Source organism: Carassius carassius, chromosome 1 (assembly GCF_963082965.1).
Source record: "Carassius carassius chromosome 1, fCarCar2.1, whole genome shotgun sequence".
Taxonomy (NCBI): Eukaryota; Metazoa; Chordata; class Actinopteri; order Cypriniformes; family Cyprinidae; genus Carassius; species Carassius carassius.
Genome location: NC_081755.1, coordinates 2644465 through 2668121, shown reverse-complemented (window position 1 = coordinate 2668121; position 23657 = coordinate 2644465). Strand labels below are relative to the sequence as shown.

General features: G+C 45.0%; 2 protein-coding genes and 13 non-coding genes across 15 annotated transcripts; all 15 read left to right on the top strand.

Moving 5' to 3' along the window:
* The first annotated feature begins 4685 nt into the window (after positions 1-4685).
* LOC132153659 (uncharacterized) lies at positions 4686-17351 on the top strand. The gene is made up of 11 exons (XM_059562699.1): positions 4686-5087; positions 12452-12601; positions 12708-12794; positions 12886-12999; positions 13159-13491; positions 13579-14051; positions 14132-14459; positions 14575-15379; positions 15479-15688; positions 16170-16766; positions 17341-17351. Exons 1-11 carry the CDS (start codon positions 4686-4688, stop codon positions 17349-17351), a joined length of 3510 nt encoding a protein of 1169 aa, XP_059418682.1.
* Positions 7777-7849, top strand: trnak-cuu (transfer RNA lysine (anticodon CUU)). Its single transcript has one exon. It is a non-coding gene; the product is annotated as a tRNA-Lys (tRNA).
* On the top strand, positions 7981-8054 carry trnan-guu (transfer RNA asparagine (anticodon GUU)). Its single transcript has one exon. It is a non-coding gene; the product is annotated as a tRNA-Asn (tRNA).
* trnak-cuu (transfer RNA lysine (anticodon CUU)) lies at positions 8851-8923 on the top strand. Its single transcript has one exon. It is a non-coding gene; the product is annotated as a tRNA-Lys (tRNA).
* Positions 9055-9128, top strand: trnan-guu (transfer RNA asparagine (anticodon GUU)). The gene has a single exon. It is a non-coding gene; the product is annotated as a tRNA-Asn (tRNA).
* Positions 9925-9997, top strand: trnak-cuu (transfer RNA lysine (anticodon CUU)). The gene has a single exon. It is a non-coding gene; the product is annotated as a tRNA-Lys (tRNA).
* On the top strand, positions 10129-10202 carry trnan-guu (transfer RNA asparagine (anticodon GUU)). The gene has a single exon. It is a non-coding gene; the product is annotated as a tRNA-Asn (tRNA).
* On the top strand, positions 10999-11071 carry trnak-cuu (transfer RNA lysine (anticodon CUU)). The gene has a single exon. It is a non-coding gene; the product is annotated as a tRNA-Lys (tRNA).
* On the top strand, positions 17346-18587 carry LOC132101844 (uncharacterized). Its single transcript, XM_059507091.1, has 2 exons — positions 17346-17445; positions 17556-18587. Exons 1-2 carry the CDS (start codon positions 17368-17370, stop codon positions 18522-18524), a joined length of 1047 nt encoding a protein of 348 aa, XP_059363074.1. The 5' UTR covers positions 17346-17367; the 3' UTR covers positions 18525-18587.
* A 2230-nt stretch (positions 18588-20817) lies between these two features.
* Positions 20818-20890, top strand: trnak-cuu (transfer RNA lysine (anticodon CUU)). The gene has a single exon. It is a non-coding gene; the product is annotated as a tRNA-Lys (tRNA).
* Positions 20891-21021: 131 nt separating this feature from the next.
* On the top strand, positions 21022-21095 carry trnan-guu (transfer RNA asparagine (anticodon GUU)). The gene has a single exon. It is a non-coding gene; the product is annotated as a tRNA-Asn (tRNA).
* Positions 21096-21891: 796 nt separating this feature from the next.
* trnak-cuu (transfer RNA lysine (anticodon CUU)) lies at positions 21892-21964 on the top strand. Its single transcript has one exon. It is a non-coding gene; the product is annotated as a tRNA-Lys (tRNA).
* A 131-nt stretch (positions 21965-22095) lies between these two features.
* trnan-guu (transfer RNA asparagine (anticodon GUU)) lies at positions 22096-22169 on the top strand. The gene has a single exon. It is a non-coding gene; the product is annotated as a tRNA-Asn (tRNA).
* A 796-nt stretch (positions 22170-22965) lies between these two features.
* trnak-cuu (transfer RNA lysine (anticodon CUU)) lies at positions 22966-23038 on the top strand. The gene has a single exon. It is a non-coding gene; the product is annotated as a tRNA-Lys (tRNA).
* A 131-nt stretch (positions 23039-23169) lies between these two features.
* On the top strand, positions 23170-23243 carry trnan-guu (transfer RNA asparagine (anticodon GUU)). The gene has a single exon. It is a non-coding gene; the product is annotated as a tRNA-Asn (tRNA).
* Positions 23244-23657: the final 414 nt, after the last annotated feature.

Below are 23657 nucleotides of genomic sequence, written 5' to 3'. Positions count from 1 at the left end.
TCGGTAGAGCATGAGACTCTTAATCTCAGGGTCGTGGGTTCGAGGCCAACGTTGGGCGTGTCTTTTGAATCGCAATAGGCTAGCGCGTTCAGCTGTTAACCGAAAGGATGGTGGTTCGAGCCCACCCAGGGACGAAGGAAGCTTTTCGCAGCCATGTCTGCAAGCACAGAATGTAGCACAGGTGTCCGCTGACGTTGCGTCTGTAGCCCCTTTTCAGAGTCAACAGCTTTAGCTTTGCGAGTCGTCTTTTGTCAAAAGAAGACAAAGGGTGCTAAGTGATTGTTTGTGTCAGCTCAAGTTTGCTGTGGAGTGTTCGTGTTTTGTTTCCCGGGTGGTGGAGGCCTGTGTGGTCCAGGGAGTTCCTGCTCAAAAATCCTTCTAGGAGCGCCACAAAATGCCACCAAATTGGCTTTCCAATCATATGCTGTCGGAGTTTGCAAACTGTATTCACACAGCGAGACAGAACTCCATACCGGGAACCTTTGATGAGTTGGCTGAACTAATAACCTTTCAGGCTGTTGGACAAGAGCTCTGCTCGTTCAATCTGTATTCCTCAGCAAATGGCTAAAACAAACAGAGAAGAGTCTAAGCCAGGGGTGTCCAAACTCTGTCCTGGAGGGCCCCGGTCAGGTAGAGATTCTCTCCAGCCAGCTCCATCAGACGTGCCTGGAAGTTTCTAGTGTCCGTGGTGAGACTGGGATCAGCAGCTTCAGGTGTTTTTCTTTGTGCTTGGAGCCAAGCTCGGCAGGACAAGGAACCTCCAGGATCGAGTTGGGACGCCCCTGCTCTAAGCCTACCGCTAGGCTTAACCCCAACCTTACCCGCGAGTTGTTTTGTCAAGCCTGTGCGAAAAGCTTGGCTCCGTTTTGCAAATAAAATGTTTGGCAGTTCTCAAAACAGCGGTCAGCCTTGAGCAGGCGCCCACCACTGCCCGGCTAGCTCAGTCAGTAGAGCACGATCAGGATCGGCTGTCATTGTCAGATTGGAAGAGAGCCAATCGCTGAGCTCGCTCGCCAATGTGAGGTTTCAGGCACCATTCGCTGTGCGCGCTCTCCAAAGTGAGCTATGAGAGCCAATCGCTGCTCTGTGAGATTGGATGACGACACTGGTGACGGAGTCTATTCTGACGAGCGCACATTTCAAAATTATCATCGAGCAATTTGATAGGTAGTACTTCTTCTCATCGAACAATGTAAGTAATATTTTTTCTTTGTTTCTGTTTACAGTGTGCTTCATTGGTCGTTGTGTTGGGCGATATGACGGCTTATATCTTAACGATGATATAACGAGTTGACCGTTAGGGATTTTGTTCAATCGTTTATTTCGCTGTATGTATTATTACCGCTTACAGTTATTGACACATAATGTAAGAGTGAATGTGTATTAATGAATACAAATAAAGAACGGAATATGCTTGATGTCAAATAAAGTTATTAAGCGCAGTATGCAGAGAATAAGAACAAAGAGGCGGCGCGCGCACGCAGCTTCTGATTGCGAATTCCGTTTTTCTGTGACGGTTTATTGCACTTGAGTGGTAAAAAAAAGACACACCATTACGTCAAAATGCCCAACTGTGTTTACGTGTTGAATAAATGAATAAAATAAATAGACTTAAATAAATAATTTGTTTGAAAACCGGATGTGTATCAGTAAATTGGGTCCGTGCATTCAGTGCGGCAGCCTAATTTAGTCCCTGTCTGTCATTCATTCAAAACAAAGAAGAATACAAATAAAAACACTCACTGCTTTAAAAAGGAACAGTTCATATCTGAGAGAGTGAAGACTATGCAGTGTTTAAATTTGACATTTTATGCAATTTCTCTAGTATTTCTTATTGTTGTATTATTATTACTAATGTATTTGTTACTAATGTATTTATCCTCTTGTTTGCAATTGTCGTCTTTTTCTATTTAAATAAAAATCAAATAACTATATTAAGATAGTAGCTGTTGTGAAATAATTTCTTAAATTTTCCTAGTATTTGAGTGTCTCTTTTTTACAATGACTAATGCTAACCTAACATTACATACATTTATTTATTTATTTTAATTTTTTTTAATTTTGTGTGTAGATGAACACGAAGTATTTCATATTACATTGTTGTATTATTATTATTACTACTGTATTTGTTACTAATGTATTTGTCCTATTGTTTGTAATTTACTTCTTTGTTCTCATTTAAATTATAATCAATTAACAAAAATAACTATATTGAGATATGTAGCTGTTGTGAAATAATTTCTCAAATCCTGAAGTTAGATTTAGGTCTTATTGCACACCCTTAATTTTTCCAAGTATTCGAGTCTCTCTTTTTAACAATCACTAATGCTAACCTAACATTTAAATAGGAATTATGAATGAAACCATTTTGTGTGTAGATGAGCACTAAGCCAAAAAGCCACAAGGCCATGGGAGACGGCGAGTGGATGGCCAGGTTGAGGACTTTTGCCCGCTGTGGGGTTTGGCCTTCTGGAGAAGGCAACAGACCAGCCCCAAGGCAACGGAAGTGGTATGACCTCTACCAGAAGGTAAAGCAAAGTTATCATTCATTCATTATATAGTATGTAGTATGCAGATCACCTGACAATAGTTCAGACAAATTAGTAAAATAAACAATGATGATTATCTTTTCAGATTGAGAAATGCCCCATGCAGGCCCATGGGCAGACCACCCTCTTTGGAGGCTCCATGGCCCACTAATAAGGTAATAACATTTGATGTATCATGACATATCTATTAAAATGCTGTTATGCCATTTCACTATATTTTATGCCCTTCGGTGGTTGTATTAGCAGTCTGTTAAATTTGACTATGGTGAATATTTTCTCTTTAATCAATTAATGCCTAATTAGAATCGTTGTGCATTTGTTTGATAGGACAGATTTATGTATATGTTTGGGCTAGAAAAAATTATGTAATGAACATGCTATATGTAACTTCAATCATTCAATTAACTTTGCTTTTTCTTTTTAGTTCAATAAGTCACGCTTTGGCGGGTCCAAGTCGACGATGCTAAAACCCAACTTAGTGGATCGGAGACACCCAGCCCCTCTCCTTCACCCTCTGCATCCTCATCTTCTCTTCCCAGCCCCTCTCCTCCTTCATCCGTGAGGACTCAGGCTATGTCCTCTGTGAGGACTGCCGCCACCCCTCTATCCTCTGTGAGAAGCTCCACCACTTCTGAGTCTTCTGTGAAGACCACCAGTCCCTCTCCTCCATCCTCTGAAGGAACAGCTAGGCCTTCTCCTCCCAGCACCTCTCCCGCTCCATCCTTTGTGATGACCCCCAGCCCATCTCCATCCTCTGTGAGTGCAGCGGCTTCTATTTATAGAACAGGCTATGATATATATTAGTGCAGCCTTTAATGCAATAACAACTTGTCTTCCATACAGGAGGAGCCTGGAGGAGTCCAGCCAGCCACTGGGGCCCCAGCTTCTTTCTGGCTGCCAGATGAATGGCCCAAGACCATCCCTGTGCAGGACCAGAGGTGGATTGCCAGCACTATTTTCCACGCTGGCAAGCTGCGGCCCGATTTGAAGCTGTGGTATGAGCCGCCTGTCCCAGCTCTCATTTATCACCAGACACCTACACCTGACCGGTTCTTCACCCATCGGTTGATGGTGTGGATGCCCTACCACCTGTGGAAGGTGAATGTTTTCTGTCCAGCTTGTGGCAAGAACCTGACAGGCTATGGTGTCCACAAAAGAGCTCGGAAGTTTCTGGACATCGACAGGTACTACGTGATGGTGACAGAGACACTCAGGTGCACTGTGTGTTCTCTGAACTATCTGTCCACTTGCCAGACTGTCCGGGACCAGCTTGACCTGCCTTACCAGAAAATGTTCCGGCTGATCCTTACCCGCAATTGAGTAGAGTAGTCTAAAGATGGTTACCGTGAAGACTAATGAACATGTAACTGATCACAGCAACAATGTGCAATTTCAGGTATGCCTGTGACATCCGTGTCATTAGGCTGCTTCGGGACCGGACACTGGGCAACAGCCCAGCTCGTTTGGTGCGGCAGTTAAAAGAGAACCATGGGGAGGAATGGCTAAATCGGTCGGCACACTATCTTGGGGAGTGTGCTGACTTTGTCGATCGACCCAGCCTTTCTCCGGTGGTCTGCCAGGAGCCTCCAGAGCCAATTGAGATCCCCACCAGTCGTTGGCTGCTCTCCGTGTACGGCAGGGATATCCTCTCCAGAATTGGACACATAAAGGCCAGCATCACATCCATCTATGGCAAAATCTTAAAGATGGATTCCACAAAAAAGGTAAAAAATTATTTAACTGTTCTGTAATGTTCATAAATACCGTCTGATAGACATTAATATTATTGTTATTGCTAACGTTACACCACAAATGTCTTGTTACATTTGTAAATTCCAGATCACAAAGAAGCTGGCTGGTCATGGACGGGGGACAGCACTCTGGTTAACCTCAATTGGAAATGAGGTTGGCCAGATAGTGACCAGTGTGCTGTCAGTGCAAGAAGGGCTGGGACTGGACAGGATGGTGACCGGTGTAATGGAGCGGTACCGCCAGGCTGCCATTCCACCACCGGTGCTGCTTTATGTGGACTGTGGCTGCTGTGTGAGTGAGGGAGCAACAAGCAAGCTGCAGACCAGGTTCAGCAAGTGGCTAGGCCTTTAGATACGTCTGGACATCTGGCACTTCATGAGGAGGATGGCCGTGGGCTGCACCACCGATGCCCATCCCCTCTACCCCATCTTCATGGGATGCCTGTCTGCCTGCATCTTTGAGTGGGATGCTGGAGACCTCAGCCTTTTGCGGCAGGCAAAGAAAAAACAGCTGATGCAGGAGGGTGTGCCAGCTCTTACTGACATCCTGGTGGACAGGAGCATCAGTAAAAAAGAGCTAAGTCTTTACTGCCGTAGGAGGACACGAGGTGAGGAGGCCACCATCCACCTCATTGAGAGGCTGCTGCAGGAGCTGGGTGGTGCAAATGGGAGGGACCTTATGGGTGTCCCACTGCTGGAAGAGGTGCGCATGGAGCACATCTGGCGTGTGCAGAAACGCCATGTCAAGTGCATCCAGGATGTGCCGGGTGTGCCTCTATACACTGAGGTAGGCACCACCACAAAGGCAGGGGTCACCCTGACTAGATATCGGTGTGCCAGAGGGTCCACATCCCTGGAGTCTTTTCACTGCCACCTAAACAGGTTCATTCCAGGTTGGTGTCTCACATGTATGATGCTTGAAATAATTTCAATTTCTGTTATTCATATCGCGAGGCTTGTAATTTTTATTGGTATATTTTTTCTCCTTCTAGGAACCAGTGCAAATGCACTGAATTTACAGCTGTACCTGCTAGAAGGCTTGAATAGGTGGAATCAGGATCGGGCGGCTGCATCAGTAACCAGCAAACCAGCATCCCTTCTCACCTACTCCGGGGATATGGCCCATTGCGTCAACACCAACAGCCTGAAGGTTTTTGGTCGGCCTTTTGTGCCAACTTTCAGGCCACCTGCTGAATACATTGGTATGTCATCCCCTTATATTTTTTTTTTAATTTTGTTTTTCATTGTTCATTGCTGAATAAACTGTTAAAAAGAACATAAGTTATCTAACATCCTTGCTGAATAACAGTATTAATTTCTTAAAAATAAAAAAAAAGAACACAAATGTACTAACCCCAAACTTTTGAACAGTACTTTATAATGCTATAATGCATTTCTATTGCTGTTCTTTAAGGACAGCGGAGACTGGGCATAGCCAATACAAGGGAATTATTTACTGCCCCTCTGTAGAGACTGTGCCAAAGGAGCAGTGGTTGGAGGATATAAAAAAAACTAAATGAAAAAAAAAGAGAGAAACTGATCTTTGATTTTAAGATTTATATATGTATATAGTTCTTTTCCCATTTTTTAAATTTTTTTTTAAACAAAGCCATTGACGTGGAAAGTTTTATTACGTTTTATTTATGTATATAGTTTTTTTTTGTGCTTTTGCACTTTCAAAGAATGCACAAGAGTAGTAATTAATATTTTAAAAATGTATATATGTATATAGTTCCTTTCCCAATAGGTTTTTTTTTTTTTGTACAAGAGACATGGGAACTTGAGTTTTATTTGTTTAATGTAAAAGAGCCATTGACATTTGGAAAGTTTTATTACATTTTATTTATGTGTATAGTTTTTTTTGTTCTTTTGCACTTTCAAAGAATGCACAAGAGTCATTCATATTTTAAAGATTTAATGTGTATTGTTTGTATTTGTGTTCTCTGTTATTTTGCACTCAGTCTAAACAAGAGCCATGTACATTTTAAAGTTTTATATTTGTAATGGTCTGTGCTCTCCGTACTTTTGCACTTGCAATGAATGCACAAGAGTCTTAAATATTATTTTATTTGTATTTATATTGTATTTATCTGTTTTCTGTTCTTTTGCATATGCAACATAATAACCTAAAGAATAAAAATGTGAATAATTCAAGGAATTACAATAATTGGCTATGACTAATTGAAAAATAAAAGTTTTGTCATGATTAACAAATATTTTGTATGTTTTATTTTATACAGTATCATTCAAAGGTTATAGGCACTTTAAAAATGTTGAGAAATTTGAGGATTCTTTCAGAAATAAATTTTCTTTTTTTTACTTTTTTAGACAATAAATGCAGCAGAAATATATTCAAACTAAGTGTGCCAAAGCTCAGAACTGTGAATAAAATATCAACAATCAGTAATATAGAATTAATAAAATGCTCATTTGTCATTTCAGAACTAATTTCATTAATGTGGATATACTTTGTGTGACTTTTACTGACGAAAAATGGCAATTTACAGCATTAAATAACAACTTCAATTTTGTGCACAAACTACTAGCTACTACTAAATATTGTAGAAACATAATTTTCTGTAAAGTTGCTTTGTAACGATTTGTATTGTAAAAAGCGCTATACAAATAAACTTGAAATTCAATTTCTGGCAACAGTGGGATTCGAACCGGCGACCTTGTGATCAACCTTTCTCCCATTGAAATGTATAGGAAAATATGGGAAAAATGTTTTAAAAATAATTTATTGCAAAAATACACTTCCTAAAACAATACTTCGGAGGGTAAAGGCATAAAATTCCCTTTCCTTTCTTTTCTCAAACAAAGTGATTGTTTGTGTCAGCTCAAGTTTGCTGTGGAGTGTTCGTGTTTTGTTTCCCAGGTGGTGGAGGCCTGTGTGGTCCAGGGAGTTCCTGCTCAAAAATCCCTCTAGGAGCGCCACAAAATGCCACCAAATTGACTTTCCAATCATATGCTGTCGGAGTTTGCAAACTGTATTCACACAGCTAGACGGAACTCCATACCGGGAACCTTTGATGAGTTGGCTGAACTAATAACCTTTCAGGCTGTTGGACAAGAGCTCTGCTCGTTCAATCTGTATTCCCCAGCAAATGGCTAAAACAAACAGAGAAGAGTCTAAGCCAGGGGTGACCAAACTCTGTCCTGGAGGGCCCCGGTCAGGTAGAGTTTCTCTCCAGCCAGCTCCATCAGACGTGCCTGGAAGTTTCTAATCTCCGCGGTGAGACTGGGATCAGCAGCTTCAGGTGTTTTTCTTTGTGCTTGGAGCCAAGCTCGGCAGGACAAGGAACCTCCAGGATCGAGTTGGGACGCCCCTGCTCTAAGCCTACCGCTAGGCTTAACCCCAACCTTACCCGCGAGTTGTTTTGTCAAGCCTGTGTGAAAAGCTTGGCTCCGTTTTGCGCATTAAAATGTTTGGCAGTTCTCAAAACAGCGGTCAGCCTTAATAGGCACCCACCGCTGCCCGGCTAGCTCAGTCGGTAGAGCATGAGACTCTTAATCTCAGGGTCGTGGGTTCGAGCCCCACGTTGGGCGTGCCTTTTGGCTCTCTCTTGCCCCTCTCAACAGCTGTCAGTCTCTTGAGCTCAGTTTGCTGATGGAGGACTAGTGCTGCGCCCAGCGTCAAATTCTTTTGTGACCGTGTCCCATAGGACCTTACAGTGCCACTCTCTGTGGCGCAATAGGCTAGCGCCTTCGGCTGTTAACCGAAAGGATGGTGGTTCGAGCCCACCCAGGGACTAAGGAAGCTTTTCGCAGCCATGTCTGCAAGCACAGAATTTAGCACAGGTGTCTGCTGACGTAGCGTCTGTAGCCCCTTTTCAGAGTCAACAGCTTTAGCTTTGCGAGTCATCTTTTGTCAAAAGAAGACAAAGGGTTTTAAGTGATTGTTTGTGTCAGCTCAAGTTTGCTGTGGAGTGTTCGTGTTTTGTTTCCCGGGTGGTGGAGGCCTGTGTGGTCCAGGGAGTTCCTGCTCAAAAATCCCTCTAGGAGCGCCACAAAATGCCACCAAATTGACTTTCCAATCATATGCTGTCGGAGTTTGCAAACTGTATTCACACAGCTAGACGGAATTCCATACCGGGAACCTTTGATGAGTTGGCTGAACTAATAACCTTTCAGGCTGTTGGACAAGAGCTCTGCTCGTTCAATCTGTATTCCCCAGCAAATGGCTAAAACAAACAGAGAAGAGTCTAAGCCAGGGGTGTCCAAACTCTGTCCTGGAGGGCCCCGGTCAGGTAGAGTTTCTCTCCAGCCAGCTCCATCAGACGTGCCTGGAAGTTTCTAATCTTCGTGGTGAGACTGGGATCAGCAGCTTCAGGTGTTTTTCTTTGTGCTTGGAGCCAAGCTCGGCAGGACAAGGAACCTCCAGGATCGAGTTGGGACGCCCCTGCTCTAAGCCTACCGCTAGGCTTAACCCCAACCTTACCCGCGAGTTGTTTTGTCAAGCCTGTGTGAAAAGCTTGGCTCCGTTTTGCGCATTAAAATGTTTGGCAGTTCTCAAAACAGCGGTCAGCCTTGAGTAGGCACCCACCGCTGCCCGGCTAGCTCAGTCGGTAGAGCATGAGACTCTTAATCTCAGGGTTGTGTGTTCGAGCCCCACGTTGGGCGTGCCTTTTGGCTCTCTCTCGCCCCTCTCAACAGCTGTCAGTCTCTTGAGCTCAGTTTGCTGACGGAGCACTAGTGCTGGGCCCAGCGTCAAATTCCTTTGTGACCGTTACCCATAGGACCTTACACTGGCAGTCTCTGTGGCGCAATAGGCTAGCGCGTTCGGCTGTTAACCGAAAGGATGGTGGTTCGAGCCCACCCAGGGACGAAGGAAGCTTTTCGCAGCCATGTCTGCAAGCACAGAATTTAGCACAGGTGTCCGCTGACGTAGCGTCTGTAGCCCCTTTTCAGAGTCAACAGCTTTAGCTTTGCGAGTCATCTTTTGTCAAAAGAAGACAAAGGGTGCTAAGTGACTGTTTGTGTCAGCTCAAGTTTGCTGTGGAGTGTTCGTGTTTTGTTTCCCGGGTGGTGGAGGCCTGTGTGGTCCAGGGAGTTCCTGCTCAAAAATCCCTCTAGGAGCGCCACAAAATCCCACCAAATTGACTTTCCAATCATATGCTGTCGGAGTTTGCAAACTGTATTCACACAGCTAGACGGAAATCCATACGGGGAACCTTTGATGAGTTGGCTGAACTAATAACCTTTCAGGCTGTTGGACAAGAGCTCTGCTCGTTCAATCTGTATTCCCCAGCAAATGGCTAAAACAAACAGAGAAGAGTCTAAGCCAGGGGTGTCCAAACTCTGTCCTGGAGGGCCCCGGTCAGGTAGAGTTTCTCTCCAGCCAGCTCCATCAGACGTGCCTGGAAGTTTCTAATCTCCGTGGTGAGACTGGGATCAGCAGCTTCAGGTGTTTTTCTTTGTGCTTGGAGCCAAGCTCGGCAGGACAAGGAACCTCCAGGATCGAGTTGGGACGCCCCTGCTCTAAGCCTACCGCTAGGCTTAACCCCAACCTTACCCGCGAGTTGTTTTGTCAAGCCTGTGTGAAAAGCTTGGCTCCGTTTTGCGCATTAAACTGTTTGGCAGTTCTCAAAACAGCGGTTAGCCTTGAGTAGGCACCCACCGCTGCCCGGCTAGCTCAGTCGGTAGAGCATGAGACTCTTAATCTCAGGGTCGTGGGTTCGAGCCCCACGTTGGGCGTGCCTTTTGGCTCTCTCTCGCCCCTCTCAACAGCTGTCAGTCTCTTGAGCTCAGTTTGCTGACGGAGGACTAGTGCTGCGCCCAGCGTCAAATTCTTTTGTGACCGTGTCCCATAGGACCTTACAGTGCCAGTCTCTGTGGCGCAATAGGCTAGCGCGTTCGGCTGTTAACCGAAAGGATGGTGGTTCGAGCCCACCCAGGGACTAAGGAAGCTTTTCGCAGCCATGTCTGCAAGCACAGAATTTAGCACAGGTGTCTGCTGACGTAGCGTCTGTAGCCCCTTTTCAGAGTCAACAGCTTTAGCTTTGCGAGTCATCTTTTGTCAAAAGAAGACAAAGGGTGCTAAGTGATTGTTTGTGTCAGCTCAAGTTTGCTGTGGAGTGTTCGTGTTTTGTTTCCCGGGTGGTGGAGGCCTGTGTGGTCCAGGGAGTTCCTGCTCAAAAATCCCTCTAGGAGCGCCACAAAATGCCACCAAATTGACTTTCCAATCATATGCTGTCGGAGTTTGCAAACTGTATTCACATAGCTAGACGGAACTCCATACCGGGAACCTTTGATGAGTTGGCTGAACTAATAACCTTTCAGGCTGTTGGACAAGAGCTCTGCTCGTTCAATCTGTATTCCCCAGCAAATGGCTAAAACAAACAGAGAAGAGTCTAAGCCAGGGGTGTCCAAACTCTGTCCTGGAGGGCCCCGGTCAGGTAGAGTTTCTCTCCAGCCAGCTCCATCAGACGTGCCTGGAAGTTTCTAATCTCCGTGGTGAGACTGGGATCAGCAGCTTCAGGTGTTTTTCTTTGTGCTTGGAGCCAAGCTCGGCAGGACAAGGAACCTCCAGGATCGAGTTGGGACGCCCCTGCTCTAAGCCTATCGCTAGGCTTAACCCCAACCTTACCCGCGAGTTGTTTTGTCAAGCCTGTGTGAAAAGCTTGGCTCCGTTTTTCGCATTAAAATGTTTGGCAGTTCTAAAAACAGCGGTCAGCCTTGAGTAGGCACCCACCGCTGCCCGGCTAGCTCAGTCGGTAGAGCATGAGACTCTTAATCTCAGGGTCGTGGGTTCGAGCCCCACGTTGGGCGTGCCTTTTGGCTCTCTCTCGCCCCTCTCAACAGCTGTCAGCCTCTTGAGCTCAGTTTGCTGACGGAGGACTAGTGCTGCGCCCAGCGTCAAATTCTTTTGTGACCGTGTCCCATAGGACCTTACAGTGCCAGTCTCTGTGGCGCTACCTGGATCAGGATCGGCTGTCATTGTCGGATTGGAAGAGAGCCAATCGCTGAGCTCGCTCGCCAATGTGCGGTTTCAGGCACCATTCGCTGTGCGCGCTCTCCAAAGTGAGCTATGAGAGCCAATCGGTGCTCTGTGAGATTGGATGACGACACTGGTGACGGAGTCTATTCTGACGAGCGCGCAATACAAAATTATCAACGAGCAATTTGATAGATAGTACTTCTTCTCATCGAACAATGTAAGTAATATTTTTTCTTTGTTTCTGTTTACAGTGTGCTTAATTGGTCGTTGTGGTGGGCGATATGACGGCTTATATCTTAACGATGATATAACGAGTTGACCGTTAGGGATTTTGTTTAATCGTTTATTTCGCTGTATGTATTATTACCGCTTACAGTTATTGACACATAATGTAAGAGTGAATGTGTATTAATGAATACAAATAAAGAACGGAATATGCTTGATGTCAAATAAAGTTATTAAGCGCAGTATGCAGAGAATAAGAACAAAGAGGCGGTCTGTCATTCATTCAAAACAAAGAAGAATACAAATAAAAACACTCACTGCTTTAAAAAGGAACAGTTCATATCTGAGAGAGTGAAGACTATGCAGTGTTTAAATTTTAAATTTTATGCAATTTCTCTAGTATTTCTTATTGTTGTATTATTATTACTAATGTATTTGTTACTAATGTATTTGTCCTCTTGTTTGCAATTGTCGTCTTTTTCTATTTAAATAAAAATCAAATAACAAAAATAACTATATTAAGATAGTAGCTGTTGTGAAATAATTTCTTAAATTTTCCTAGTATTTGAGTGTCTCTTTTTTACAATGACTAATGCTAACCTAACATTACATACATTTATTTATTTATTTTAAATAAGAATTATGAATGAAATCCATGTTTTTTTCATTTTGTGTGTAGATGAACAAGAAGTTTTTCTTATTACATTGTTGTATTATTATTATTACTACTGTATTTGTTACTTATGTATTTGTCCTATTGTTTGTAATTTACTTCTTTGTTCTCATTTAAATTATAATCAATTAACAAAAATAACTATATTGAGATATGTAGCTGTTGTGAAATAATTTCTCAAATCCTGAAGTTAGATTTAGGTCTTATTGCACACCCTTAATTTTTCCAAGTATTCGAGTCTCTCTTTTTAACAATCACTAATGCTAACCTAACATTTAAATAGGAATTATGAATGAAACCATTTTGTGTGTAGATGAGCACTAAGCCAAAAAGCCACAAGGCCATGGGAGACGGCGAGTGGATGGCCAGGTTGAGGACTTTTGCCCGCTGTGGGGTTTGGCCTTCTGGAGAAGGCAACAGACCAGCCCCAAGGCAACGGAAGTGGTATGACCTCTACCAGAAGGTAAAGCAAAGTTATCATTCATTCATTATATAGTATGTAGTATGCAGATCACCTGACAATAGTTCAGACAAATTAGTAAAGTAAACAATGATGATTATCTTTTCAGATTGAGAAATGCCCCATGCAGGCCCATGGGCAGACCACCCTCTTTGGAGGCTCCATGGCCTGCAATTGTGGATTCCACACTAATAAGGTAATGACATTTGATGTATCATGACATATCTATTAAAATGCTGTTATGCCATTTCACTATATTTTAGGCCCTTCGGTGGTTGTATTAGCAGTCTGCCACTGCCACTCACTCTTCTGCTGCACCTCTTGCTGCTTCCGATACGGCTCCTGAAGCGGCTGCTTCTGCCCAACCCTCATTCCTGAGGCCTCCTCTAAATTTGACTATGGTGAATATTTTCTCTTTAATCAATTTATGCCTAATTAGAATCGTTGTGCATTTGTTTGATAGGACAGATTTATGTATATGTTTGGGCTAGAAAAAATTATGTAATGAACATGCTATATGTAACTTCAATCATTCAATTAACTTTGCTTTTTCTTTTTAGTTCAATAAGTCACGCTTTGGCGGGTCCAAGTCGACGATGCTAAAACCCAACTTAGTGGATCGGAGGACCCCCAGCCCCTCTCCTTCACCCTCTGCATCCTCATCTTCTCTTCCCAGCCCCTCTCCTCCTTCATCCGTGAGGACTCAGGCTATGTCCTCTGTGAGGACTGCCGCCACTCCTCTATCCTCTGTGAGAAGCTCCACCACTTCTGTGTCTTCTGTGAAGACCACCAGTCCCTCTCCTCCATCCTCTGAAGGAACAGCTAGGCCTTCTCCTCCCAGCACCTCTCCCGCTCCATCCTTTGTGATGACCCCCAGCCCATCTCCATCCTCTGTGAGTGCAGCGGTTTCTATTTATAGAACAGGCTATGATATATATTAGTGCAGCCTTTAATGCAATAACAACTTGTCTTCCATACAGGAGGAGCCTGGAGGAGTCCAGCCAGCCACTGGGGCCCCAGCTTCTTTCTGGCTGCCAGGTGAATGGCCCAAGACCATCCCTGTGCAGGACCAGAGGTGGATTGCCAGCACTATTTTCCACGCTGGCAAGCTGCGGCCCGATTTGAAGCTGTGGTATGAGCCGCCTGTCCCAGCTCTCATTTATCACCAGACACCTACACCTGACCGTTTCTTCACCCATCGGTTGATGGTGTGGATGCCCTACCACCTGTGGAAGGTGAATGTTTTCTGTCCAGCTTGTGGCAAGAACCTGACAGGCTATGGTGTCCACAAAAGAGCTCGGAAGGTTCTGGACATCGACAGGTACTACGTGATGGTGACAGAGACACTCAGGTGCACTGTGTGTTCTCTGAACTATCTGTCCACTAGCCAGACTGTCCGGGACCAGCTTGACCTGCCGCACCAGAAAATGTTCCGGCTGATCCTGACCCGCAAGTGAGTAGAGTAGTCTAAAGATGGTTACCGTGAAGACTAATGAACATGTAACTGATCACAGCAACAATGTGCAATTTCAGGTATGCCTGTGACATCCGTGTCATTAGGCTGCTTCGGGACCGGACACTGGGCAACAGCCCAGCTCGTTTGGTGCGGCAGTTAAAAGAGAACCATGGGGAGGAATGGCTAAATCGGTTGGCACACTATCTTGGGGAGTGTGCTGACTTTGTCGATCGACCCAGCCTTTCTCCGGTGGTCTGCCAGGAGCCTCCAGAGCCAATTGAGATCCCCACCAGTCGTTGGCTGCTCTCAGTGTACGGCAGGGATATCCTCTCCAGAATTGGACACATAAAGGCCAGCATCACATCCATCTATGGCAAAATCTTAAAGATGGATTCCACAAAAAAGGTAAAAAATTATTTAACTGTTTTGTAATGTTCATAAATACCGTCTGATAGACATTAATATGATTGTTATTGCTAACGTTACACCACAAATGTCTTGTTACATTTGTAAATTCCAGATCACAAAGAAGCTGGCTGGTCATGGACGGGGGACAGCACTCTGGTTAACCTCAATTGGAAATGAGGTTGGCCAGATAGTGACCAGTGTGCTGTCAGTGCAAGAAGGGCCGGGACTGGACAGGATGGCGACCGGTGTAATGGAGCGGTACCGCCAGGCTGCCATTCCACCACCGGTGCTGCTTTATGTGGACTGTGGCTGCTGTGTGAGTGAGGGAGCAACAAGCAAGCTGCAGACCAGGTTCGGCAAGTGGCCAGACCTTCAGATACGTCTGGACATCTGGCACTTCATGAGGAGGATGGCCGTGGGCTGCACCACCGATGCCCATCCCCTCTACCCCACCTTCATGGGATGCCTGTCTGCCTGCATCTTTGAGTGGGATGCTGGAGACCTCAGCCTTTTGCGGCAGGCAAAGAAAAAACAGCTGATGCAGGAGGGTGTGCCAGCTCTTACTGACATCCTGGTGGACAGGAGCATCAGTAAAAAAGAGCTAAGTCTTTACTGCCGTAGGAGGACACGAGGTGAGGAGGCCACCATCCACCTCATTGAGAGGCTGCTGCAGGAGCTGGGTGGTGCAAATGGGAGGGACCTTATGGGTGTCCCACTGCTGGAAGAGGTGCGCATGGAGCACATCTGGCGTGTGCAGAAACGCCATGTCAAGTGCATCCAGGATGTGCCGGGTGTGCCTCTATACACTGAGGTAGGCACCACCACAAAGGCAGGGGTCACCCTGACTAGATATCGGTGTGCCAGAGGGTCCACATCCCTGGAGTCTTTTCACTGCCACCTAAACAGGTTCATTCCAGGTTGGTGTCTCACATGTAGGATGCTTGAAATAATTTCAATTTCTGTTATTCATATCGCGAGGCTTGTAATTTTTATTGGTATATTTTTTCTCCTTCTAGGAACCAGTGCAAATGCACTGAATTTCCAGCTGTACCTGCTAGAAGGCTTGAATAGGTGGAATCAGGATCGGGCGGCTGCATCAGTGACCAGCAAATCAGCATCCCTTCTCACCTACTCCGGGGATATGGCCCACTGTGTCAACACCAACAGCCTGAAGGTGTTTGGTCGGCCTTTTGTGCCAACTTTCAGGCCACCTGCTGAATACACTGGTATGTCATCCCCTTATATATTTTTTTTAATTATGTTTTTCATTGTTCATTGCTGAATAAACTGTTAAAAAGAACATAGGTTATCTAACATCCTTGCTGAATAACAGTATTAATTTCTTAAAAATACAAAAAAAAAGAACACAAATGTACTAACCCCAAACTTTTTAACGGTACTTTATAATGCTATAATGCATTTCTATTGCTGTTCTTTATTTAACTTTTTTTTCATCAATGAATACTGAAGAAAGTAGCACATATTATATAAAAAGCAGCACAACTGTTTTCAACATTGGTAATAAATCAGTAATGTAATCATGCTGAAAATTCAATCACAGAAATGAATTACATTTTAAGGTATATTCAAATAGAAAACAGCTATTTTAAGCTGTAGTACCATTTCACATTATAAATGTGAAAAACAGTAATGTGAAATTTTTGACAAGTCCTGTATGTTTGTGTGTCCTTATATTTTTTTTCATAGGAGAGCTGCTTGGTGTTGACTACCTGCTGAGTCAGACCGGACAGCCCCTGGCGGTGGACCCTGACTCAGAAGAGACAGAGAACATGCTGGAGGATGTGGATGAAGGCGAGGATGAAGAAGATGAGGGCTTCGGGGAAGACCATGACATTACTGTGTCAAGTCTTACCGATGACCCAAGCTTCTCTGTCTCCTCCCATTTTCTGCCCTCCTCTGAGTCTCTCTCCTCCACCCAGCCTGCTGCCTCCTCCACCCTGGCTGCTGCCTCCACCCTGCCTGCTGCTTCCTCCACCCAGCCTGCTGCCTCCTCCACCCTGGCTGCTGCCTCCACCCTGCCTGCTGCTTCCTCCACACTGCCTGCTGCCTCCTCCACCCTGGCTGCTGCCTCCACCCTGCCTGCTGCTTCCTCCACACTGCCTGCTGCCTCCTCCACCCTGGCTGCTGCCTCCACCCTGCCTGCTGCTTCCTCCACACTGCCTGCTGCCTCCTCCACCCTGGCTGCTGCCTCCACCCTGCCTGCTGCTTCCTCCACCCAGCCTGCTGCCTCCTCCACCCTGGCTGCTGCCTCCTCCACCCAGCCTGCTGCCTCCTCCACACCAGGTGCATCAGCATCTCCTGATGAGTCTGTGGTATGTAAATACCTTGTTATATGTGCATTCATACTGATTTATATATGTGACTGGATTGCTCATGACATCATAAGTAAACAATGCCACAATTCCCTAATATTCAGTCACATTATTTCGAACAGGAAATGATCTGATTTTACTGAATCAACGTATTTATATTTTGCTGAAAAAATAAAGGAGCAGTGAATATTAGTTTTGTATTACAAATATCAAAATGATTCTTATAACATCTGAGTACAGATTGTTTTGTAAGACATACACATAAAACTTAACTTGCCATATTCAGTTATTCACTGTTTTTATGTAATATTGTTGAAATTCATAACTTAACTTTAAATGCAAACTGTTATGTTTGGAAAACCCCATAGAATTTGAGCTGACCTGTAGCTTTTTAAAAATTTTCTGAGATTTCTAGGAGTCTGAAGTTTACGCTTCTCAACAAAAAGAAATATGTATATATGTATTTGTTTTTTTTCCCCCACTTAACCGTCCTCGTAATGTTGCTCATTTTGATTTTTTGTTTTGTTTTGCTTGTATTTTTTCAGGCATTGGATAGTGTTGGTCTGCCAGGCATGGACAGAGTCGACAGCCTGGCAGAGTATCTGGTGGAGCTTAGGGACCAGCCCTCTCTGGTCCTCACCAACCAGCAGGTATGGAACATTCAATTTTCTCTACTTTCCCTCCTTGACCTGTTAAATGTTAACACTTGCACATGTTTTGTTTTCTCATTTGCCATGTATTATCTGTTCTCTCTGCATAGGTGAGCAATATAGTTGCTCTTTGGCAGAACCTGCTTGATTTTGATAGGCAAAGGGTGGTGTTTGCTGCCAGACACCAGAGCAGGCTGGACACAGGGAGGTTCAGGTCCCCCAAGAAGAGGCAGGAGTTCACTCCAGGGGTGGAAAGTATGAAGAGGCACGCACTCACCACCACAGCACCACTTGCCCAGTGGCCAGATTGTTGTCGCCTGATAGAGACCATTTTTGTGAAGCTCTGTGCCATCCATAAAAGTCCTAAAAAGAAGGGGACAAGCACCGTGTCCAGGTGGGTCCTCATCTTGGAGGACTACAAGAAAATCAGGCAGCGCATTCTGGCCAATGCTGCTGTTATGCAGCAGACCACCCTGCAGCTGGTGGATGTAAGTCACACAACACTGGTTCAGTGGCACAATAAGAGAGTGAAAAGGCAGGACAGTGCAGTATTAATGCAAGGGCTGCAACTGCCTAGCCGCTTGTCTGTGGCGGCTGACCCTCTACTACCTGCCAATGTGCGTCCCCCGTCTGCACCCCCCCAACCAGGCCAAGCTCACCAATACCACCTGCCCAGTAGCACCGTGGGCCAGGCACAAACAAAGAGGAAGAGGAAAGTACCTCTAGCCCCAGTGGTTTTGTCACCACCAGCTGAGAGACCTCAAACCCAGCGGCAACTCTTTCCTGCTCCACCCCCAGGTGCTCAACTGGTGTGGCTGACGCCAATGGCCTCACAGGGATTTACAGGGCCATTCCTAGTTGCTGCTCCACAGGCTCATATGACCAGCCTCTCTTCTGCCCCTCCTGCTGCCCCAGTACGAAAGCTGACACGCAAAGTACAGCACAACACGTGCAAAAAATGCGGGCAGTTCAGGACAGCGGAGACTGGGCATAGCCAATACAAGGGAATTATTTACTGCCCCTCTGTAGAGACTGTGCCAAAGGAGCAGTGGTTGGAGGATATAAAAAAAACTAAATGAAAAAAAAAGAGAGAAACTGATCTTTGATTTTAAGATTTATATATGTATATAGTTCTTTTCCCATTTTTTTAAAATTTTTTTAAACAAAGCCATTGACGTGGAAAGTTTTATTACGTTTTATTTATGTATATAGTTTTTTTTGTGCTTTTGCACTTTCAAAGAATGCACAAGAGTAGTCATTAATATTTTAAAGATATATATATGTATATATTTCTTTTACCATTTTTTTGTTTGTTGTTCTTTGCGCAAAGCCATTGACGTGGAAAGTTTTATTACGTTTTATTTGTGTATAGTTTTTTTTTTGTGCTTTAGCACTTTCAAAGAATGCACAAGAGTAGTAATTAATATTTTAAAGATTTATATATGTATATAGTTCCTTTCCCAATAGGTTTTTTTTTTTTGTACAAGAGACATGGGAACTTGAGTTTTATTTGTTTAATGTAAAAGAGCCATTGACATTTGGAAAGTTTTATTACATTTTATTTATGTGTATAGTTTTTTTTTTGTTCTTTTGCACTTTCAAAGAATGCACAAGAGTCATTCATATTTTAAAGATTTAATGTGTATTGTTTGTATTTGTGTTCTCTGTTATTTTGCACTCAGTCTAAACAAGAGCCATGTACATTTTAAAGTTTTATATTTGTAATGGTCTGTGCTCTCCGTACTTTTGCACTTGCAATGAATGCACAAGAGTCTTAAATATTATTTTATTTGTATTTATATTCTATTTATCTGTTTTCTGTTCTTTTGCATATGCAACATAATAACTTAAAGAATAAAAATGTGAATAATTCAAGGAATTACAATAATTGGCTATGACTAATTGAAAAATAAAAGTTTTGTCATGATTAACAAATATTTTGAATGTTTTATTTTATACAGTATCATTGAAAGGTTATAGGCACTTTGAAAATGTTGAGAAATTTGAGGATTCTTTCAGAAATAAATTTTCTTTTTTTTACTTTTTTAGAAAATAAATGCAGCAGAAATATATTCAAACTAAGTGTGCCAAAGCTCAGAACTGTGAATAAAATATCAACAATCAGTAATATAGAATTAATAAAATGCTCATTTGTCATTTCAGAACTAATTTCATTAATGTGGATATACTTTGTGTGACTTTTACTGACGAAAAATGGCAATTTACAGCATTAAATAACAACTTCAATTTCTGGCAACAGTGGGATTCGAACCGGCGACCTTGTGATCAACCTTTCTTCCATTGAGATGTATAGGAAAATAGGGGAAAAAATGTTTTAAAAATAATTTATTGCAAGCATACACTTCCTAAAACATTACTTCGGAGGGTAGAGGCATAAACTTCCCTTTCCTTTCTTTTCTCCTCATTTTTTCCCCTTTTTCTCTCATTTTTTCCTCTTTTTCTCCTTCCTTTTCTTCCCCCCCCTTAACAGACTATTGTTCCCCAGCTTTGGCGCAATAGGCTAGCGCGTTCGGCTGTTAACCGAAAGGATGGTGGTTCGAGCCCACCCAGGGACTAAGGAAGCTTTTCGCAGCCATGTCTGCAAGCACAGAATTTAGCACAGGTGTCTGCTGACGTAGCGTCTGTAGCCCCTTTTCAGAGTCAACAGCTTTAGCTTTGCGAGTCATCTTTTGTCAAAAGAAGACAAAGGGTGCTAAGTGATTGTTTGTGTCAGCTCAAGTTTGCTGTGGAGTGTTCGTGTTTTGTTTCCCGGGTGGTGGAGGCCTGTGTGGTCCAGGGAGTTCCTGCTCAAAAATCCCTCTAGGAGCGCCACAAAAAGCCACCAAATTGACTTTCCAATCATATGCTGTCGGAGTTTGCAAACTGTATTCACACAGCTAGATGGAACTCCATACTGGGAACCTTTGATGAGTTGGCTGAACTAATAACCTTTCAGGCTGTTGGACAAGAGCTCTGCTCGTTCAATCTGTATTCCCCAGCAAATGGCTAAAACAAACAGAGAAGAGTCTAAGCCAGGGGTGTCCAAACTCTGTCCTGGAGGGCCCCGGTCAGGTAGAGTTTCTCTCCAGCCAGCTCCATCAGACGTGCCTGGAAGTTTCTAATCTCCGTGGTGAGACTGGGATCAGCAGCTTCAGGTGTTTTTCTTTGTGCTTGGAGCCAAGCTCGGCAGGACAAGGAACCTCCAGGATCGAGTTGGGACGCCCCTGCTCTAAGCCTACCGCTAGGCTTAACCCCAACCTTACCCGCGAGTTGTTTTGTCAAGCCTGTGTGAAAAGCTTGGCTCCGTTTTGCGCATTAAAATGTTTGGCAGTTCTCAAAACAGCGGTCAGCCTTGAGTAGGCACCCACCGCTGCCCGGCTAGCTCAGTCGGTAGAGCATGAGACTCTTAATCTCAGGGTCGTGGGTTCGAGCCCCACGTTGGGCGTGCCTTTTGGCTCTCTCTCGCCCCTCTCAACAGCTGTCAGTCTCTTGAGCTCAGTTTGCTGACGGAGGACTAGTGCTGCGCCCAGCGTCAAATTCTTTTGTGACCGTGTCCCATAGGACCTTACAGTGCCAGTCTCTGTGGCGCAATAGGCTAGCGCATTCGGCTGTTAACCGAAAGGATGGTGGTTCGAGCCCACCCAGGGACTAAGGAAGCTTTTCGCAGCCATGTCTGCAAGCACAGAATTTAGCACAGGTGTCTGCTGACGTAGCGTCTGTAGCCCCTTTTCAGAGTCAACAGCTTTAGCTTTGCGAGTCATCTTTTGTCAAAAGAAGACAAAGGGTGCTAAGTGATTGTTTGTGTCAGCTCAAGTTTGCTGTGGAGTGTTCGTGTTTTGTTTCCCGGGTGGTGGAGGCCTGTGTGGTCCAGGGAGTTCCTGCTCAAAAATCCCTCTAGGAGCGCCACAAAATGCCACCAAATTGACTTTCCAATCATATGCTGTCGGAGTTTGCAAACTGTATTCACACAGCTAGACGGAACTCCATACCGGGAACCTTTGATGAGTTGGCTGAACTAATAACCTTTCAGGCTTTTGGACAAGAGCTCTGCTCGTTCAATCTGTATTCCCCAGCAAATGGCTAAAACAAACAGAGAAGAGTCTAAGCCAGGGGTGTCCAAACTCTGTCCTGGAGGGCCCCGGTCAGGTAGAGTTTCTCTCCAGCCAGCTCCATCAGACGTGCCTGGAAGTTTCTAATCTCCGTGGTGAGACTGGGATCAGCAGCTTCAGGTGTTTTTCTTTGTGCTTGGAGCCAAGCTCGGCAGGACAAGGAACCTCCAGGATCGAGTTGGGACGCCCCTGCTCTAAGCCTACCGCTAGGCTTAACCCCAACCTTACCCGCGAGTTGTTTTGTCAAGCCAGTGTGAAAAGCTTGGCTCCGTTTTGCGCATTAAAATGTTTGGCAGTTCTCAAAACAGCGGTCAGCCTTGAGTAGGCACCCACCGCTGCCCGGCTAGCTCAGTCGGTAGAGCATGAGACTCTTAATCTCAGGGTCGTGGGTTCGAGCCCCACGTTGGGCGTGCCTTTTGGCTCTCTCTCGCCCCTCTCAACAGCTGTCAGTCTCTTGAGCTCAGTTTGCTGACGGAGGACTAGTGCTGCGCCCAGCGTCAAATTCTTTTGTGACCGTGTCCCATAGGACCTTACAGTGCCAGTCTCTGTGGCGCAATAGGCTAGCGCGTTCGGCTGTTAACCGAAAGGATGGTGGTTCGAGCCCACCCAGGGACTAAGGAAGCTTTTCGCAGCCATGTCTGCAAGCACAGAATTTAGCACAGGTGTCTGCTGACGTAGCGTCTGTAGCCCCTTTTCAGAGTCAACAGCTTTAGCTTTGCGAGTCATCTTTTGTCAAAAGAAGACAAAGGGTGCTAAGTGATTGTTTGTGTCAGCTCAAGTTTGCTGTGGAGTGTTCGTGTTTTGTTTCCCGGGTGGTGGAGGCCTGTGTGGTCCAGGGAGTTCCTGCTCAAAAATCCCTCTAGGAGCGCCACAAAATGCCACCAAATTGACTTTCCAATCATATGCTGTCGGAGTTTGCAAACTGTATTCACACAGCTAGACGGAACTCCATACCGGGAACCTTTGATGAGTTGGCTGAACTAATAACCTTTCAGGCTGTTGGACAAGAGCTCTGCTCGTTCAATCTGTATTCCCCAGCAAATGGCTAAAACAAACAGAGAAGAGTCTAAGCCAGGGGTGTCCAAACTCTGTCCTGGAGGGCCCCGGTCAGGTAGAGTTTCTCTCCAGCCAGCTCCATCAGACGTGCCTGGAAGTTTCTAATCTCCGTGGTGAGACTGGGATCAGCAGCTTCAGGTGTTTTTCTTTGTGCTTGGAGCCAAGCTCGGCAGGACAAGGAACCTCCAGGATCGAGTTGGGACGCCCCTGCTCTAAGCCTACCGCTAGGCTTAACCCCAACCTTACCCGCGAGTTGTTTTGTCAAGCCAGTGTGAAAAGCTTGGCTCCGTTTTGCGCATTAAAATGTTTGGCAGTTCTCAAAACAGCGGTCAGCCTTGAGTAGGCACCCACCGCTGCCCGGCTAGCTCAGTCGGTAGAGCATGAGACTCTTAATCTCAGGGTCGTGGGTTCGAGCCCCACGTTGGGCGTGCCTTTTGGCTCTCTCTCGCCCCTCTCAACAGCTGTCAGTCTCTTGAGCTCAGTTTGCTGACGGAGGACTAGTGCTGCGCCCAGCGTCAAATTCTTTTGTGACCGTGTCCCATAGGACCTTACAGTGCCAGTCTCTGTGGCGCAATAGGCTAGCGCGTTCGGCTGTTAACCGAAAGGATGGTGGTTCGAGCCCACCCAGGGACTAAGGAAGCTTTTCGCAGCCATTTCTGCAAGCACAGAATTTAGCACAGGTGTCTGCTGACGTAGCGTCTGTAGCCCCTTTTCAGAGTCAACAGCTTTAGCTTTGCGAGTCATCTTTTGTCAAAAGAAGACAAAGGGTGCTAAGTGATTGTTTGTGTCAGCTCAAGTTTGCTGTGGAGTGTTCGTGTTTTGTTTCCCGGGTGGTGGAGGCCTGTGTGGTCCAGGGAGTTCCTGCTCAAAAATCCCTCTAGGAGCGCCACAAAATGCCACCAAATTGACTTTCCAATCATATGCTGTCGGAGTTTGCAAACTGTATTCACACAGCTAGACGGAACTCCATACCGGGAACCTTTGATGAGTTGGCTGAACTAATAACCTTTCAGGCTGTTGGACAAGAGCTCTGCTCGTTCAATCTGT

Bases quoted from the DNA above. Each gene is read 5' to 3' on its own strand.
- LOC132153659 (XM_059562699.1), top strand. From the start codon at position 4,686: ATGGCCGTGGGCTGCACCACCGATGCCCATCCCCTCTACCCCATCTTC. The intron at 12,795-12,885 runs GTAATGACATTT...TTGTATTAGCAG, and splicing joins GTGGATTCCACACTAATAAG to TCTGCCACTGCCACTCACTC. The intron at 14,460-14,574 runs GTAAAAAATTAT...TGTAAATTCCAG, and splicing joins AGATGGATTCCACAAAAAAG to ATCACAAAGAAGCTGGCTGG.
- LOC132101844 (XM_059507091.1), top strand. From the start codon at position 17,368: ATGGACAGAGTCGACAGCCTGGCAGAGTATCTGGTGGAGCTTAGGGAC. The intron at 17,446-17,555 runs GTATGGAACATT...CTCTCTGCATAG, and splicing joins TGGTCCTCACCAACCAGCAG to GTGAGCAATATAGTTGCTCT.